We start from the raw sequence: 19,690 nt of genomic DNA, 5'->3' as shown, positions 1-19,690 counted from the left end.
ATGCAGGAGGCAGGACAGGGCAGTTAGAGAGGGGTCAGCCATGTCCCCGACATGAGAGCCAGAGCCCAAGCAGGGTGAAGAAAGCTTGGCATAGAAGGGTTGCCTGGTGCAGTGTTAGTGTCTCTATAACACAACTGCCAAACACACTGCTGTCTCAGCACCAGTGGTGGAAGATGACATCCATACATAGTGGGGACGGTGGTGGGAGATTGCTTACATACAGGAGGATTCACTAAACAAGTAAATATGTTAAGTGTAATGAAACCACATTCCTCATTGTTGGAGAAAGAAGTCACAAGCATGGAAACGCAGAAAACTAGAATGAACCTGGTAGTGTTGGATTGCAACTGGAGTACTGAAGTAAATCCATGATTTGCAGTATACTTATAGAAATAAATCAATGTTCAAATGTGTGAACAGGTGTGTGTATACACATACACATATTCCCTAGCTGTGCTCTCTGAGAGGGCCTAGAAGCAACAACGTCTTAGTAATAATGAGCACATCTAACACCCTGACCTTGGATTCTAAATACCATTCTCCATTAAAGGAACGAGGGCTACTTGGAGAAACAGCTGAAACTTTCCTAGGGCTGATGTAGGGGAAAGTATATAATCAGCCTGAAGAATCTTTTTGTATCAGAAAGTAAGAAATTATGCAGATACATCAAAAGAATACAGTCAGATTGAGGTACCTAGCTAAATCTGTGAAATACTGTGACAGACTGAAGTGACTCAACTGGGAAACTAAGAGTCTATATTGAAATAAATAGCATGAATATAAGTAAATGAATAAATTGAAGATTTGATATGAAATGTTTGTTTTTGCTTTGGAATAGATATTCAACTTTACTGAGAATGTTTTAATTTTGACTCACAGAATGTGCCCATATATTAGTGACATAATTAAAATTGATTCCAAAAATACAGCTTATAACCTAAGGATTCTTACATATCCAGGGGAAATGAACTGGACTGTGAGACCTCTAGGATTTCTCTCCCATCATATTTTTCCAGCTCATCCATGTAATAGCTGACTAGCAATGGGGAAAGTTAAGAGGGAGGAATGTAAAATGACTCTTATGTTTCTTGCTGGGGTGTCCAGGAGCTACAGGTTGTTGATACTGGGAATATATGAAAAAGAAAAGATTGGGTATAGAGTAAGACAATGGCTTCGGTTTGGAAGATTTTACACTAAGGATGTTTGGCAAGCAGTTGATTTCATGGGCTTCAAATTCAGAGGAGAATCGGGTGCTGAAATAACCACATGAGTGGATACCTAATCACATTATCAGAAACTACCCGAATGTCAGCACAAGAAGACATTAATATTCTACCACCTAATAGGCTGTTATGATAAACAAGTTATATATAAAATTTTATACTAATATAAGTTGTTTATGATAATGTTTGTCTTTTAAAGAACTTATTATTTGAATAAAAAAGGCATGAAAAATCTGAAAAGAGAAAAATTAAAAAGTTAACAGAAATTGTTTTAAAGGTGGAAATTTATGAGGTTTTTCAACCTTTCCATATCTTTCAAATTTGCTACATACTTTCGGATTGGGAGGTCACAAAAATGATTTTCTTCTACCTTTTCCTAAGATAAACATAATGACAGTTACTACTTAACAAAGAACCTCAACACACACTTGGCCCTCAGTAAGTGCCTATGTCTATCTATGCCTGCAATGAAGACTTACCTGAGATTTTCTGCCCTATTAAAAAGCCTGCAGTCTTGTCAGTGTGAGAGGCCCACATCCTGCTGTCCCCGATCTTGCAGTCCTTGACAAACTGATCTATGGCTACGTCTCCGTCCAGGGACACAAAGGCCTTCCTCAGCCTTTACCTGGGACTCCCAGGAACCACTCCTACTAGATTCACTGATGGGTCCCAGACAGGTAAAACCCTTGCTGGATCCTCCAAAAACAATACCCAGAGTGCTGTGAGCATCTTCTTCCAGTCACTGGTCGTGCAGAGAACCAGAAATGACTTCACCACTTGCAGTGTGGGCTGGGAACTTAGCATCTCAGGGTCCTGTCTGTGCAGACCTTCCAAAGGCCCAAGGCTCCCTGCGGGCCACCAAGGTGCAGGAGCTAACTGCATTCAGGGTGCCCCACCCATTCCTCAACCTGGGCCTTTTACTTGTTTACTCAAGTTCTCAGAGCAGAACCTATTAGTCCACATTAGCGTCTCCGCACAGAACAGCTGGGACCTGAGACTTAGGTCACTTCACAAGGCCAGGCAGCCAGGGCAAGGTGAAGCTCCTACAGTCGTCAGTGTTGGCACTACCTTTATGACTATGGCTATCTCTGCGGAGCTTGGTGCAGTCCCCACGTTGAAGGAGGACCTCGGTGGCTGGACAAACCCCCATCCCCCTGGGCCTCTGAGCATCTTCTGGGGCCTCAGCCTCCAGAGGAGTCGGGGAATGAGAGCTGCTAAGGCCCAGCTGATGGGGATGGAAATGGGGGACTGAGGAAAGGACCCGACAGGCAGGGCTGGCGGAAATCATTGGGGAGCCTCGTACCTTCTGGCAACCTCTCTTTGTGTTAAACCTCAACTCCTACCTCCCAGAAAATGGCACCCAGAAGACTGAGGTGTCCCCTCAGCTTTAGGAAGCCAAAAGCCTCAGCCCCCAACCGGCTCCTGAATGTGGCCCCACCCCCAGGGCATGTTGGGAGTAGCCTCCACAACAAATTGCTCCCACTGCTGAAGATTCCTTCCTCCAGACGTTCCGAGCAGCACTAGGTGCCCTGCGCTGTGACAAGGTAAACATATGTATGGCCTCCCAGAAGGTAGATACAGTTGACCTGGGAGCAACACTGGGGTTAGGACACCAACTACTGCACAGTCGAAAACCTGCCTATAACTTAAGTTGGCCCTGTGCATACATGGACTCACAACTGCCAGCTGACCCTTAAACAACACATTTTTGAACTGCCAGGACTAATTAAATTCGTGGGTCAATTGAACTGTGATCAGTAGAATTGGGCAACTCAACTGAAACAATCCGCATGTAGGTGGACTCCTGCTGTTCAAACCCACGTCGTTTGAGGGTCAACTGTTATTAACCCAGATATTCCGCACAGTGTGGAAAGTAGTGTGAACGGGAAAACCAGGATAAATCTTCATTAGGCAGGGTCCAGAAAACCATCCAGGGGAAACTTTTAGTATAATAGGAAGGAAAGAGGTGAGAAGAATGGGGGTTCCCATACTGGTTTTGGTTTTGCTGCTGTTTTAAAGTTTTTATGATGTAAAGTTCCCTTCTGATGACTTCTCATTCCCTGCAGTGTTCTACTCTAGCACAGATGCTCAAGGAGTGAGGAGTGTGGAGAAGTTGTAGGAAAGTGAAATAGTTCTCAGTATTTAGGCAAGAGAATTGGCTAAGAAAGCAATCACATGAGCCCCACTAAGACAGAGAACTTTGTTTTCTTCACTCCAGTGCCCCACGTTCTTAGAAGAATGCCTAGTACATATTAAACACTGAAGGAATGAGTGGGTTCTTTTCAGGCAGTGTTGGAGCCTACTTAGCATTAGTTGTAGACTGTGAATTTATGGTGGCGCAAACATACCTGTGTGACGTTATCGAATAAGAATAAGTCCCTTATTGGAAGGCAGGTCCAAAAAAGGCAGTTGAATTTTTTCCAGGCAGAAGAGATGAAAGCAGAATGGGGTAAGTTGTTTAGCATAGAACTATTTAGGTTTAGGGTTAAGTTATGGACCATAAAGTTTTCCTTGGAGAAGGATGAAATGAAGATAAAAGATTGTCAGATGGACAGGGAGAAAGTATAAAGTGGCTTGTAGTTCCTGAATAGGTTGAAGAATTGGCTTTCTGAAAGCATAAACTGAAAGTATAAAGTTTCAATGTCAGACTATATTTTCAGAAGGCGGAACAGTTCCTGGTGAGAAGTTCAAGGATGCAGCCATAAGTGAACTGGAATGGAAGTATAGGGTCTCCACAGAATTGGAGTTTTCTGAAACCCTAAGCTTCAGTTAGCGGACTGACTGTGGACAAGTAAGAAATGGGGCAGTGAGGAGGAGGGCTATAGGGGACATCTGTTTTTTCCTGTTTTGCTCTGACATTCAGCATTCATTCAATTTCTGGAAATAATTCCTCTGTTACCCTCTGGAGAACTAAGCCCATTCTCAGTATCAGTCCATGTGCAAGTGGCGTTGTCTTTCCCTAGTAACACTCTTCCTTTAAGAGATGGATGTATAACTCAGACCTGGCCAAAAGATTGTTCCATATTTTTGGCAACAGTGATTGGCCAAAAATGGGCAGAGGACCCAACTGAAGACAATTTAGAGACAATAGGAGTTTTGAAGGGACTAGCGGGAGAGACAATCCATTTTCACCTGCACCTGAAACTTGGAGGATTTTGCCAGACACAAAGTCTCATAATGAAGCCAGTCCAGAATACAGAGTCGAAAAAGGGGTAGAAATTGAATCTTGATGGCATTAACTGAGTCCCAGTATGGAAACTCCTGACAGAAGCCAGCCTTACTTTCAGATTTTTTATGAAATGAGTCAGCAGGTTTTTTGGATTTGTTTTCAAAAGCAGAGTTCTTGAGTCCGTCATGATTGTAACTCTGATGTTCAATGTCCAATGCCATCTGGCCTATTAAAAGGCCAGTGGCTATACCACCTCTCTACCAACTGTCTACAATGCAATGTACTGCTGCAGCTTTTAAGATAATAGTGCTTGATGATTAATCATCTCAGCAAACATCATTTCATTCCTTAAAAAACTTCTACTAGAGGATTTTCACACAGAACCCACCCACTTAAGGAACTTATCTTCACATCCTTATTCTCAAGTTATTGGAGCCACTGCTACATTTAGGCAGCTATCCTTATTTCAAGCCAGGAACTGTGTGAACCCTGTCTCTATCCTGGGAACACCAGGTCAATGTTCCTGTCATATGGGAGTCTGCACAGGGCTGTACAACAGGTGCCTCACAACTTCTGTTTGAGTCAGGAAACATGGAAGGCATTAATAATCCCAGAGACCAGAAGTCCAGAACTTCCTATAAGACCAAAAGGGAAAGTTAATTTTTATTCCTTCTAAGTTCCCTATGGCAGGGAGTAGAAACATCAATCAATAACTTGGTAAAATACTCTACCTCAAATAAAGATGGCCTAAAGCTGGGCAAAAATGCTGCACAGGAAAATAACACACTCTTATCATTGTCATATTAACCACCACCCACCCCCCAGTGAAGCACTACTAAACTTGCATAATAATCCATTTCTTTTTTGCACTCCCTCCCCGTCAAAATCCCCTCATGGAAAGAACAGACCCTGAATCTCCTGGAAGAGATAAGAAGGCAGCCTCCACAAGTCTCTGAACCCACCACTTGACCTCCCTAATGAAGACCAATCATGTCTTCATGCCCCAAGAAAATAACCTGATATACACTCTGATTCAGAAATAATGGAGGTTCTTCAAGAAAATATTTAAGAGAAGAGGCCCCTTATCATAGTCCGGGCTCTTTCCTTGAGACTGAAGAACGGGTCACAGTTTTCAATGTTAATCCCTCTGAAGGTTACCTCAAGGAATCTGACTTTATTAGGCAGCACCTGGAACCAGAGAAATCCATAATACCTAAAGCTGGGATCTTGGGTCCTCATGCCCAATCGAGGTGAAGGTACCTGTCAATTCATGCATTTTGTTTGCTCTGATTATAGATCAGAGTGTGAACATGAGGCTGTAAAAATTCTGGTGACACATTCTGATAGCATGTTAGTGATAATTCTTCAGATGCCACACTATATCATATAAATGCTGCCCATACACACCCAAAATTGCCTAACACTATATTTCCTCAGTGTGGGCATAAAGTACATGAAATGTTTTTCTAGAGAAATTGATCTTCATCTCTCCAATCATTTTTCAGCTAATACCATATTTTTGGGGCCATAAGACACAACTAGGTTTTTGAGAAGAAAAATAGGAAAAAAATTTTGAAGCAAAAAATGTGGTAAAATATTTAATAACATAAATAACATAGTATTTCACCAATGTAAATGTAAACAGAACTCAACAGCAGCATTAACAACCATTATTCCTCCCAAATTTGGGGGGGGGGGGAGAAAAGAAAGTGCATCTTATAATCCAAAAAATACAGTACTTTCCTGCTTTCTATGACAGTCCTGCTTTCCCATAGGAACAGCTGTCTGGAAAACAGAAAACAGTCCTAGAAGCAGAACAAGAGTTTGGGATCACTCCTGGACAGTGCTGCCATCTCATTTGGATAGGATACTTCCTAGATATCCTGAGTGTGCAAATTCTGTCTCATTGCCTCATCCAGTGTTTCCCTGAGTAGAAGCAATAGGCACGAGGTATGACTTGTTATATGACCCTAGGCCAGTTATTCAGACCCTTTAATCCCCCACATCTCCCTTGATTAGAAGTCCTTAGGCCATCAGTACATGAAAAACAACCCACAATGGGAATTACATGTTCTGAGTTCCCCAGTACAATACTGAATTTTCTGTTAATTGGGTGATTCATTCTCTCTGATGGTCAAACTGGAGAATAAAATATGAAATGATGGACTGCTATATATTAAGTATATTAATAAAAGATATTAAGCGTTGCAACCTGAATGATTTGCTTACTCTAGAAGCAGTGTATCTCTACAGGAGCTGAAGGTTGCTCCTTTAGGCCTATGGTCTGGGAGCTAGGGCAGAGTGAAGAAATTGTAGTAGAGCCAAAACAAACCTTATTGCACCTAATTTTTCCTCTCTTCTAAGTCTAAATTCAATGATTGATGAGTCAGGTGGCTCTAACAGCTTCTTTCACTTTACCATTCACGATGACGCCACAACAGCTTTATCTCCATGGCACTGTTCCCATGCCACCTATCCCTCCTTCTTTGCATACTCCAAACTATTTGATGTTTTTCTTACCAGTCACCACTTCATTTAGCAATTAAGCAGTTTGACCTTAATGACATTCCTATAGTTGAGGATGAGGATCCACTTGGTCCCTTTGGTCACTTGTGCTTCATTGAACTTAGTGTGGTGTCCAGGAAGAAGTCCTCACGTTAGGAAGACTTCTAAGAAGATTCCAATAATACCCACACCTCTTGATATTCACACCATGTGTAATTACACTTTCCCTTGAGTGTAGGCTTAGTTATTAATTTGCTTCTGGTTCATAAATTAAGTGAAAGGTGATGGGATGTCATTTTAATTATTAGTTCATGAAAGGTTATAACTTCTGTCTCTATAGAACTCTCTCTTCTGGCTTTGTAAAGCAAGTTGCCATGTTGGAGAAGCCCACATGACAAGGAACTGAGGGTCAACTCCTGCCAGCTACAGCCAGCAGCAGGCAAGAAATTGAGGACCTCAATCCAACAGGCCTTAAGGAACCAAATCCTGTCAATAGCTACATAAGTGAGCACAAAAATGCATCCTTCTCCATTTGAGCCTTCAGATGAAACTGGAGCCCAGCTGACACTATAATTTCAGCCTTTTGGAGACTCTGAAGTGGAAAATCCAGGTAAGCCTGGTTTACATTCCTAAATTTGGGGGTATCTGTTATATAGCAAGAGATAACTAAAACAACCCTATACTACTAGAACCTTGGTGGAAGGTATAGTATGGTGGGAAGGTAGGCACCAAGTAGGACAACCTCCCTGACAACATCCCGGGAGATACTGTCTTCATAATCCATGATTATGTCACATACTCTTGTGCTAAAATAGTATCATTGTCCTCTATCAAACCCTGACTAGTCTCCAGGATGTGTCTTGGAGGTAAGATAGTGTTTGGTGGATGGCCAGGATGCAGTCATGGATTGTGATGATGAAATCATTTTTCTCATGTTTTTCCTCTTTCCCACCCACTCCACAATTATATTTTTCTTACTCTATCTCCCTTGCCCCAAACTTCTTGGTGGCTGCCTGGTGACCACTCCTACAAGTGATGGCCAGGTGATCTATTGGTCTTGGAATAGTGCTATCAAGCTAGATATCCTTAAGAGGTTTCCCTGAGGAGCAGGAAGAGCTTGTCCTGTTTCTTCAGGTGCTCTCACAAGTATGGAGATGTCAACATTCAGTTCAAAATATTCTGTCCAGTTGGATTCACAGCCCACTTATAATAGATCCATCAGCCAGACCCACCCAGTTCCTAGACCCTACCCTAGCCAACCCAGTATCCACAACAGCACAACCCATTCATATATACCCCACTCAATGCCTACCCACCTGTGAGATACTCTGGAATCAGGAACTTTTTCTAAATGAAAATTAGTCACTGTTTTCAGGAAAATATTCATATCCTTGGCTCTTTTCAGAAATGCAAATTCTGTCCTCTTTCCTGCTCCAGTAAGGGTAGAGGAATGGGAAATGGTGAAGTGTTACACTTTTTCATTAGAATAAGTTAAGGGGGGGGGGCATGTCCTAGCACCCCAAGCTTCATGAGTCAGAGAAGAACTCTTAGCAACAGGTGGCATTTATTTTTCACCTAGAAATCCAAGAGGAAGATTTCTTCCTACTACTAACCTTAGTTTCTAAATATCCCCCTATCCCATTCCCAATCTCAAAACTTTCTGTATGGAAAATTCTGGATGTATTATACCAGAGTAACTCATCCTACCCTACACCTGCATATAGTTCAGAATGTGAGTGGAGCAGATAAAAAGATAGTTTGAGTCAAATTCTGGACTTTAGGATTTTTATCACTTTGAAAATGCTTGAAAGGTTTTAGAGAAAACCTTTTGTACTTTTTATTAGAAAATTGTGTTTTAACTATAGGACATCTGAGCAGGGTCAAATAAAGGACCCCAGGATAAAACTGAAAAGGCCACTGTTAGGCTTACAACAAAGGACTGGTCATCTTTTAGAAACAAAAAGAAGAAATCAGTAAGATCTGAAATAACTCCTTTCTTTCCCTAAGCACAAGTCCAGGGATATGGAATGCCAACAACCCAATGTAGTACACAGAGAACACCACACTCCATTAAAAGAAACATTTATTGAGCAGGATCACTATCCTTGGTTATTCTAAAGAAAGATTGTTCTCTTCAGAGGATATATTATGATGAAAATGGTGAAGCTTTCTCAACAATGACCTGATAATTTCTTCAGGGAAATTTTTTTCTCCTTTGTAGTGCTAAAGAACTGTTTTCTGTTTGAAAAGAAGAGTCAAATCTCTGAACACAGTGTCTTTGTAAGGTGTAAGGGGGACTGGAGGGACTGGGCATAAGTTGACATATGCTGATGGGTCTTGGATGGAGCACAGACTACCTAGAGTGTGGGGAAGGGTGTTGACGCTCTTCCAAAGAAGGCAAAAGAGCTGGTCCTTGAAGGCTACAACTTTCTGGGGATGTCTGATCCTGACTCTGTTCTTTATAGCATTTCTAAGAAAACTCTGGTCAGCAGTGACAGCTTCTTGATTGCAGCACTCAGTACTTGCACAATCTTTGTGATGTGTGTCAGAGAGAGCCCTGTAATTGGAGGGATGTCCCTTGTCAGGCTCTTCCTAGGCCTGCAGTTCCTACTTCTGTTGACTTAACTTCAAGTCCTCAAGTTCATGACTACATGCCAATTTCTTTTCTAGGATCTTCCCAATAGTTGCCATGAGCTCACGAGCTTCAGGAAGCTCAGAACTCAAAAAGATATCTGCACTTTCAGCTGAGTCATGTTTCTGTGCAAAGCTTGACATGAACTTGGCACTTTGCTGGGGAGTTTCCAGCCCTTTGATTTTTCTCTTGGGATTGATCCACTGAAAAAATTGCCTCATCTTTTTTCTGAAATAACTATCAGGAGGAAACTGTTCATCCTGTGACAGAGATGTGAAAGTGCCCTCTAATTCTCTGTTCTTAATAGGGTGGCTCTTCTTTCCAGCTTTAGATGTCCTTACACTTGAATCCTCACTTCCCCATTCTTTTGCTTTGGAGCCCATGGTTCTCAGTTCCTTTTCAGTTGGTGGAAAATGGTTATCCTGACACTCCCATAAAACATGCTTGGAGACCCGGGACTCCTGCCTCAGCTCTGGGCTGATTCCACTGTCCTCAAAGTGGACATGAGGACTCTGGGAAGCTCCCATGTCCCCACTGGAGATGCCCTGGGATGGAGTCAGTGAGGACATGCAAAGCAAGCGATCTGAAGTAAACTCACCAAGGACCTGTTTTTTCGGGTTTAATATTTTAGAATCTTGGGGGTCTGATATTTTTGATGAGGAACAGTCAGTGGTCAGGGTAGATTCTTCTTTACTCATATTGACATTTATCATTTGGGAGCCTCCAAACTCCTGGGCTGTCAAGATGTCACAAGATGGTGATTTAAGAGCATGCAGCTCCTGGGCGTTGAATATCTCCCTAAACATGCTAGAGATGCAAGAATGTTCTAAATTTTTCTCCACTGTCTTTTGGCTCTGAATCATTTCTGCTCTATCACTGGAATCCACATTCTCATACCTTGGCTCATGTCCAGCTCCAGCTTGCTTTCTGGGCATCTCTTGGCTGCATCTATTGTACAGTAAAGTCTTACTCTGACTCCCTTTGTCTATGGTGCTGTGTGTAAGAAGCTGAAAAGTCTGCCTGCCATGTACAATTGTCTGGGCATTCTCTGCAAGCTTATGTTCCATATCAGTGTGTGATATTTTCTGGACTCTGTGTCTTTCACTGTGTACATATGAGGAATCCAGAGGACAATCCAGGATGGAAACTGAATTTATTATTCTCAGATTGTTTCCCTGAAAAGTTTTGGAAGTTCCCTCAAGAGGCTTGGAAACCTCAGCTTTGGCAACTACCGCAGAAATATGGGTGCCTGAGAAAGGGAATTGGGGAAGAGGCCATGTTTTGGCTTCTCTCAGTTTATATAATTTAATAGATTTGACAACCTTCAGTGGGAGGCCCCACCTCTGACTCACACGAAACCTTATAATATGGGCTTCGAGTGCCTGTTGCGTGCTGGAATCAAGAAAAGGAAGCTCCAGAGTGGTAATCTGGCAGTTGACTCTACCAATCATTGTGGTTTTTGAATGCATATTTTCCAAATTGGTCTGGGAACTCCCAGAAGAAAGCAATGTGTTGTCCTCAGCCAGCCATGAACGACACACACATATAGGGATCCTACCCTCAGTGATCTGCCAAGACTTCTTGCTCAAATGTAACCTAAGAATGGTTTTCATTTGATTCTGGTCTATGTCCTTCCTCAAGACATTTATTAATTCATTCCCCAAGTGACTTGTTGAGTGGCATACACAGTTATTTTTTATCCTTGAGGCAGCCCTCAGACCCTTCACTAGGTAGCATTCTGAGACCATTTGTGGGCTGTCTTCTGGGCTCTTTTCTAGGATATACCCAAGATTTCGCTTCACTTCCTCTCTTAGCTGACATTTGTGTGGATCCCCCTCACAGAAACTTCCTGGGAAACTCAGTTCACCCTTGCCTAGAGACTTACTACACTGTCCCTGAAGGTCAGAGAACTGTAAGTGAGCATGACTGCCTTTCTGTTGAGAGGTTTCTGTTAACTTATACTGAGGTGCCATCAGTGCTAGAGGCTCTACATTCCTACTGGCATGAGGGCACCAGGGTGGAATTAACCTCCTTGGAGCATAGAGCTGCAGTTTCTCCTGAGGCTCATTGGTGATACAGAAATGGCCAGGGAGGATAGAGGCTGGTGCATAGGCATGGGATGACTGGCTGACCAATGGAAGGTTGGGAGCTCGAGGACAAGTGGCCTCTTGTGATTTTTGGAGAACAGGGACTGAATCTTGCAAACTTTCCTGTTGCTTCTGCAATGTGTGGCATTCCAGGTGTTGATTTTCACTCAAGATATTAGAGCCTGACTCATTCTGGGGTCTATGGATAGGCTCTACACAGTCTCTAATCTGGAACGGAGAAGGTGATTGGATTGGGAGTTGGGATTGAAAGTGGGGTTGATGCTGCACCTGAGTGAAAGATTGTGACTGGGGCCTATTTTGAGGCAAATGTTGAGAGTCTACATTGAGTAGAGGAAGGAGATGGAAATGAGGAAGTAGTGGAGATTCTTGTTGCTGCATTTTGACTGTAGATGCATTACAGATTCCATTGAATAGAACAAAACGGCTCTCTAGTGGGGAACTACTTCTAGAAACCAGGAGAGCAGCCACCAGGGACTCACTATGCAAAGAGGGAAGACCCCAGAAGAGCTGGCTATATTTCTGCTGCAAGTTTTTCCCCAAAGTCTTGACATACAAGAGCTGCTGGCTATTACACAGCTGCTCTGGTTTGTCTTCAATGTTCCAGCCAGTCTGGGGGACTGTGGCATCCTGTGTATCAGGTGGTTGCGATGAATTTCCTGAAGACGTCCGTTGGTATTCTGACCACATTTGTGTTGAAAATGGTCCCTCCTCACTTTTTTTCTTCTCTAAAATCTTTCTCTTTTTCACTTTACTCTCCAGGAGTGCCTGGATGTTAAGGCCTAGGAAAGAATGGCTACTGGCCTCCGTGTGCTTTGAAACAGAGTCTCCCCAGAGACAGGTCTCTGGTAGATGGAGGAAAACATGCTCTTGCTGAAAATGAGAGTGTGATAATGTGGGGAGAAACATGTTCTTGGCAAAAGTCTGCCAACAAGAAATGTTTGATATTAATAGGTTTGAAAGGTCAGAGTTTCTGAATATTGGGACATGACTGGACAATGGTCCAGGACTACCTGGAGATGAGTCCTCTGCAACAGGCTTCAATGAAGTGACAATTGATTTTGATTGAGTCACAGTGGAAGGGCAGTCTGGTGGTGTTGAAACAGACAGCACCGGTGGGACATGTTGACAACCAAATGAATCAGTAGGCTTCATTGTTTCTGACAAACCTGGTAAGGAGTTGATAACTTGAGTAAGTGTGGGATCACTTGAGAAGATGGTATTCAGAAACAAAGTGGATTCTTGGTAGATAATAGAATCTGTTCTCTGAGTGTCATGTGGTGAGAGAGGGATATAGGCAAAGGGTTGGGGTGGGAAATGGCCTACTAGAAATTTGGATTCCAAGGTAGAAAAAGGTTCTGGTGGCAGAGTAACCCAGTGCTGAAGGTGAAACAAAGTCAGCTAAGGGGGTCATTGGATTAGGGGAGAAAATATGGAGTTGTGGTGGGAAAGGCTCAGTTAGAGGGATGGGGATTGGGTCTCTTGGTGGGACTACTGAGAAGGTAGGAGACAGAGAGGATAATGACTTAGTACCAGGAGCTGTGGAAGTCAAACTAGTAGCATCTTCCAGGGCCTCTGGGAACAGCAGCCGATTGACTTCAGCAGTTGCATTATTACACACCTCACAGGAGGGGTCTGGACATAACAGCTGACGGAAGCGGATGGTATCATGATGCTGGCCTAGGGGCCTGAAGGAGACAGGAGATACAAAGCTGCAGCCAGGACTAGAAAAAACATAAGGGATCTTGGCAGGTCTGGCAAAGGTAGGGCCCCCAACTGCATATAATCCTTTCAATTTTCCTACTTCCTTGATCTCACACTATAACTTTTATTTCTCTCCCCAAGGCTTTCACATGCTGACTCTGAGGATCTTCCCTTCCATGTCAATCCCAGGCTTCACTGAAACCTCACAAATTCATAGACTCTGCTTGAAAAAGGGGGATTACAGAAACAATGTGGTAAAGCTTGGTCACCTTTGCAGAAGAGAAAGAACCTTCCTTGCCTCCTCTTCTTCGCTCTGGCAAGATTTCCAACCTGAGAAACCAGGGGAGTAATGAAGGTAGAAGCAAAGACATCTTATAGGAGGCTATTTAGAATGTTTTTTAGAGGTACCTTTGGAAGATTGGATTTGAGAGCCCAAAAATTAGAATACAAGGCCATATGTTCAGTGATAGTAACAAAGTTCAGATGTACATTGCTGTATCATTCACGAAGGGTTTTCATATGTATCGTCACATATGAAATTCAAAACAACCTTTTCGGGAACATTGGTCAATAGCTATCTCAAAGAGAAATCTGAGTTCCAGAAAGTCAGAGTCCTTTTTAAGGTCAGTAGACAGCAGTTCTTACTCTCAACATCTCACATTAAGGGCAACACCCATTGCCCAGGTCCATCACTACTTCTTGTCCAAGGATTACAGAGCAGGGAATCTGAGAAGTGTCTCAGGTTTTGAGTGCCTTCTCATGAGCCTCTGTTTGGTAAGGCTGTTTTTTGAGAGGGACTATATCTAGTGACTAACATGCTCAGAGACCATGGACTTGGGACTTCATGGAAAGCAGAGAAATGGTCACCTGTGGAGAGTTCAGGCAAAATAGGTAGAACCTTACCTTTCAGTGCCCCACATTTTTTTTGCCTCTTGTCTTTGCCCTCATGCTGGAAACAGAAAGAAAAGAATGAGGGGCTAAGATTCATTTCTTTCACTCTGCTCCATAGAATACTGAGACATCTATGATCCAAGAATAATATGACTATTTTCATTAACAGAACTTGCATTTTTATCTTTTATTGTTTTTTAAGGGGGATAAAATATTGTCAATTTCTTCTTCTTTGAAAAACTCAGAGGAAGATTGTGTCTATGAGGTTTATACATGGTATTTTCGGTCAGAAATCCTCTGCTTAAGGAGGACATATATTCTGAGGTCAGCAGTCTCATGTATGCTCCCTCAGCTAAGGCACTGTAACCTGTGACAGAGCTCAGGCTCAACCCTCTGTCTTCTCAGGGGCGCTCAGAGGCTCAGCACTGTTCTCCTGATTAGCCCAGCACAAGGGAAAGCTTGGTCCAGTGACACCTGACATGGTAATGTGACTCTTAATGAAGTGCAGAGATCCTAAACTACCTAAACACAATCTAGAGCTACAGATATATTGTATTTGGGATGTCACCACACCCAGATAATCTGTGAAATCTTAATCTTCCCTGAACCATTAGACACACTTGGTCTTTTCCCCTAGAAGAGTGATGTTCCCTATTCTCTTCTCAGACTTTCCATTTTAGTTGGCCCTCTGGCCCAAAAAAACTAATTTATAAATGTGGAAAGAGGAATGGGAAAATAAAGAATCATTTTTTGCCGGGGAAACTTCTGGGTCCAGCTCCCATATTTAAAGAGCTTAGGAGTCACTTCTCCAGTTTATAGAAGCAAAAATCTGAAAAATGGAAAAGCAATGACTTTTCTTGGAGCCACCAGAGAATTGAAGGGCAAACCACTGCTCAAAATTTTCACAGAAGGTAAATACAGAGAATTGTAGTCAAGATCAACTTACCTGGAGCAGAAGCCTTTGAGCCATAAACTGGTAAGAACACATAAAAGACATACTGACAAATTGCTGAAGGATGCATGTGGGCTAGCATGAGAGTGAGGAACTCATAGAGTCACTATCTTAGAGGGGGCGAACTATTTATGAATTTTGCCTCCAAGAATTCCTTTAGCTTCTCACAGTGAAAAGCCATAAAAAAGCTCTCATGTTTTTGGCCAAGCCATGGGGTGAGGTGAAAGATAACCATTCTGAACCATTTTGAAATACTCCCTGAGTGTTATACACCACAGAAGCCTCCTAAGTTGGGAACGAGACCATCAGTACCTTATCTTACATAGGAGAAGGAAAATTATTCAAACTGGGCCTTCCATAAACTCCGTCTCATCTAAAGAGTAAAAAGTCGGAGGTGCGGGGGGAGGTTAACAAAACTTGTGGACATCACAACCCAGGTATAGAAACACAGTAAAGGACTGAGATTTAATCATATGTACTCCCACAAGACCTTACAACCACATAAACAGAGCTCCAGGAGAGTTACAGGGGATCATAGCTGAAAGTGCTGCAAAGCATAGGCTCTACTTAAGGAGGAGATTTGGGAAACCTAAAGACACCACAGGAGACAAAAATCAAAAAACTAAAGTAAATGGAAACCTCTCATATATACAGCTACAGTAAATATTAAATACTGTCAACACCTATACAGAAAACATAACACTTCATGCTAATGGTCTATTTACTCCAGTTCCTGTTACCCAAAACATCATATCTGGCTTCCATCAAAAAATGACAAGTCATGCTAAATCAAGAAAAAGCACTTTGAACAAACAAAGCAAGCATCAGATGCCCATTTAGTTGTGACACAGATTTGGGAATTATCATATGTGGAACTATTATTGATATGTTAAGGGTCCTAATGGAAAAAATAGACAATGCACAAGAAGGTGAGGAATATAAGCAGAGAGAGGGAAGCTCTAAGAATCAAAAAGTAATATTCAAACCAAAAAATGTTATAACAGAAACAAAAAATGTGTTTCATTGGCTCATCTTTAGACTGCATATGTGCAAGAAAAGAATAAGTGAGCTCAAATACATGTCAATCCAAAAATGTGTAAACTAAAATTAAAAGAAAAATAATTTTTAAAAATTTTAAAACTCAGAATAACCAGAAACTCTGAGTTTCAAAATGTATAATATACAGGTAACTGGAATATCAGAAGGTGAAAAAAAAAGAGACAGAAAAAGTATTTGCAGTAATAATGGTCAAGAATTTTCCAAAACTAATGACAGATTAGACTATGGAGGCTCAGAGGACATCAAGCAGGATAAATACTTAAAATGAAGTCTATACCTGCACATTTCATATTTAAACTCTAGAAAACCTGAAGACAGAATTTTGAAAGAATGAGAAAAATAAGCATGAATATAAGAATTATGGACTTCTGCCCTGGCTGGCATAGCTCAGTGGATTTAGCGCGGGCTGTGAACCAAAGTGTCGCAGGTTTGATTCCCAGTCAGAGTACATGCCTGGGTTGCAGGCCATGACCCCCAGCAACCGCACATTGATGTTTCTCTCTCTCTTTCTCCCTCCATTCCCTCTCTAAAAATAAATAAATAAAAGTCTTTAAAAAAAGAATAAAAAAAAAAAGAATTATGGGCTTCTCATTAACCACACAAGAAAGAAGAGAGTGAAGTAAAATATTTAGTGTTGAAAGGAGAAAAAGTACCAACCTAGAATTTTAGTTCTGGTTAAATTATACTTCCAAAGTGAAGGAGGAAAAAAAAAACCACTGCAGATAAACAAAACTGAGAAAATTCAGCCACAGCAGATTGGACCTGCAGTAAATGTTAAAAGAAGATCTTCAGGGACAAGGCAAATGATAACTTGGATCTATATAGGAAAGAAAGAGAAGGAATAAATGAGGATAAAATAAAACTTTTATTTTTAAGATTCTCAATTCACCTAATAGTAATAAAAACAATGTATTGGAGCATTATAGTACATGAATAAGTGATGTGAATGACAGCAATGTTGCAGAGAAAGGAGGGAGGAACTGAGGGCTGTTGTAAGGTGCTTGCATTACCTGTGAAGTGATGTAGTATTGTATAAAAGTGGACTTAGCTTTTTTGTATATGTATATTAAAAACTCTAGGGCAACTATTAAAATATTTGTTAAAGAAGAAAAATTGATACACTAAGGCAGAAAATAGAATCTTAAAATGTTTGTTTAAGACAAGATAGCAAAAGAGGGAAAGAAAAAAGATTTGATGAAAAGTAAACAGTTACAGGTATGGTAGATATTAATGCAAATATATGAAAGAAATCAGTAAATCTGAATGTTTTAAATTCACCAATTAAAAGTTAGAGACTGTCCATAGATTAAAAAGAAAAAACAACATTGTATTTTGTCTACAAAACATCCACTACAAATACAAAGAGACACATAGATTAAAAGTAAAGGGAAAGAGAAAAATGTACCATGCTAACACTAACCAAAAAAAAAAAAACAGGAGTAACTATATTATTTTCAAGAGAAGCAGACTTTGAATCAAGGAAAATTATCAGGAATAAAGAGAGGCATTACATAACAACAAGGGGTCAATTTCCCAAGCTGTCACAACAATCCTTAACATTTAACAACAAAGTGTCAAAATAGATGAAGAAAACATTCATAGAACTCAAGTAGAACAGCCGATGAATCTCCTGTTGTTATTGGAGACTTCAACACCCCTCTACTAGAAAGGAACAGATTCAGCAGGCAACAAATCAGTAAAAATACTGCTGACCTGAACAGTGCCGTCAATCATCTTACCTAATTGATATTTACAAAAACTTCATCCAAAAACAGAATTCACATTCTGCTCAAGCACACATGAAACATTCACCAAGATATACTGTACATATTCAGTGCCATAAAACACACTATAACAAATAAAAAAAAAGTCATACAAAGTACATTTTTAGACTGTAATGGAATTAAAACTAGAAATCAATTACAGATAGATAGCTGGGAAAAATCCCAAAATATCTAGAGATTAAACAACATACTACAAACTAATGGGTCAAGGAAGAAGGCTCAAAAGAAAAAGAACTTTAAACTAAGTGAAAATAAAAAACAATAAAGCTTGTGAGATGTAGCTGAAGCAGTACATAGAGAAAAACTGGTAACTTTACATGTTATATTTGGAAAGATTTAATATTTACCTGATTGATGTCTCTCTGTTTCCGAAATACTGGGAAACAGAGATTGATTTTTAGGTAGCACAGTGACAGAAAGAGCAGCCCTATCGCACACAGGAAGGCAAGGATGGGAATAACTAAGAAGTGGAGCTGAAGTTCAGCCATGATGCAGTAAGGCTCCTCAGACAGAGGTTTGCACCATTGAAAGTGATTTGATGCCTCAGGCAGCTGGACCTAGAGACCACATTCTAGACTCAAATTCCAGGCTTACATCACAGAACTTTAGCACAGATACCAAAGGTTCTTGAAAATGGGGGAGGGGACAACTAAGGGAAGATGAACTCACAACCCATCCCACCATTATCCAGCCCAGTAGACCTGTCCATCCCTACAGGGCCCTTTCAATCCCTCCAACTTAACTTACAACTCCACCCATTCACCATACTATATATTTACCTTAGTGAAATTTTCTATCTGTTCTGAGATAGTACCTGAGACCTTTTTTATTGCCTGGTGATCTCCCTTTGGACCCGACACGACCTTAGAAAGTCTGCTGTGTCCAGGAATTTATACCTCCAAGATCTATTCTGTCCTTATGTATAATGTGTTTTTACCTGTATAAAACCAGAAATATATTCAGTGGCAACTCCCATATCACCCTAAAGAATCCACATTTACCAAAAAGCATGAGAGACCAGAGTAGCCTGTACCAACAAACAAAAACCATGAAAAAGAGACAAGATATGGCAAACCCAGGGACCCATGGCACATAACTTTAAAATCTTTACTAGTCCTTTTTATCCCAATATCTCCTTTAAGCTCTTCAGCCCCTTCCAGCCATACATTCTCTCTCTGCTCTTCCCTTTTTTTTTCTTCTATCTACCAAATCCCTTCACTCCCTGCAAAACATTAATTTCTTCATTTTACTGGCCCACAACCTGCAGGACCAAACAAGCCTTCATTTAAGGAGTGGGCTTCTCCTTGGCATCACTTAATGAGTACAACTCATTAGAAATACATTTTTGTGTTTCTTGAATCACACCTATGGTTACTTCTTCCATGAAAAGTTTATGATTCTTTTTTCCCAATTTACTTTCTCACTGTGTACCAAAATTCCTATTGGTATCTCTATACCTTTTAAAACAATAATGTATTTTTTCTTGATGGTATTTATCTCTCTATGCCATTTAATTATTATAACTCCTTCAGCTTATTTAGATATAAATTACTGAAATGAAGCCTACCGTGTCAACTCTTTACTTTGCTTGCCTGCATCCCCTCTCTGAGTCTTGGCCCCAGACACCCAATCCTTTTCCTCCCATGCAGGGAAGTTTTGCCAGTAA

General features: G+C 41.1%; 1 protein-coding gene across 1 annotated transcript; it reads right to left on the bottom strand.

Moving 5' to 3' along the window:
• Nucleotides 1-9,504: 9,504 nt before the first annotated feature.
• Nucleotides 9,505-15,251, bottom strand: LOC123819921 (spermatogenesis-associated protein 31D1-like). Its single transcript, XM_045840511.1, has 4 exons — nucleotides 15,176-15,251; nucleotides 13,608-13,668; nucleotides 13,130-13,346; nucleotides 9,505-13,014 (listed from the first exon to the last, which is right to left on the bottom strand). Exons 1-4 carry the CDS (start codon nucleotides 15,249-15,251, stop codon nucleotides 9,505-9,507), a joined length of 3,864 nt encoding a protein of 1,287 aa, XP_045696467.1.
• Nucleotides 15,252-19,690: the final 4,439 nt, after the last annotated feature.

This window comes from Phyllostomus hastatus, unplaced genomic scaffold, assembly GCF_019186645.2.
Source record: "Phyllostomus hastatus isolate PE091 unplaced genomic scaffold, TTU_PhHast_1.1 phas_contig_34, whole genome shotgun sequence".
NCBI lineage: Eukaryota > Metazoa > Chordata > Mammalia > Chiroptera > Phyllostomidae > Phyllostomus > Phyllostomus hastatus.
This window is presented reverse-complemented; position numbering and strand designations above follow the sequence as displayed.

Coding starts and splice junctions, on each gene's coding strand:
- LOC123819921 (XM_045840511.1), bottom strand. CDS start 15,251: ATGCATCCTTCAGCAATTTGTCAGTATGTCTTTTATGTGTTCTTACCA. Junction 13,669..15,175: donor CTCAAAGGCTTCTGCTCCAG/GTAAGTTGATCT, acceptor CTGGTTTCTCAG/GTTGGAAATCTTGCCAGAGC. Junction 13,015..13,129: donor CTCTGTCTCCTACCTTCTCA/GTAGTCCCACCA, acceptor TTTCACCTTCAG/CACTGGGTTACTCTGCCACC.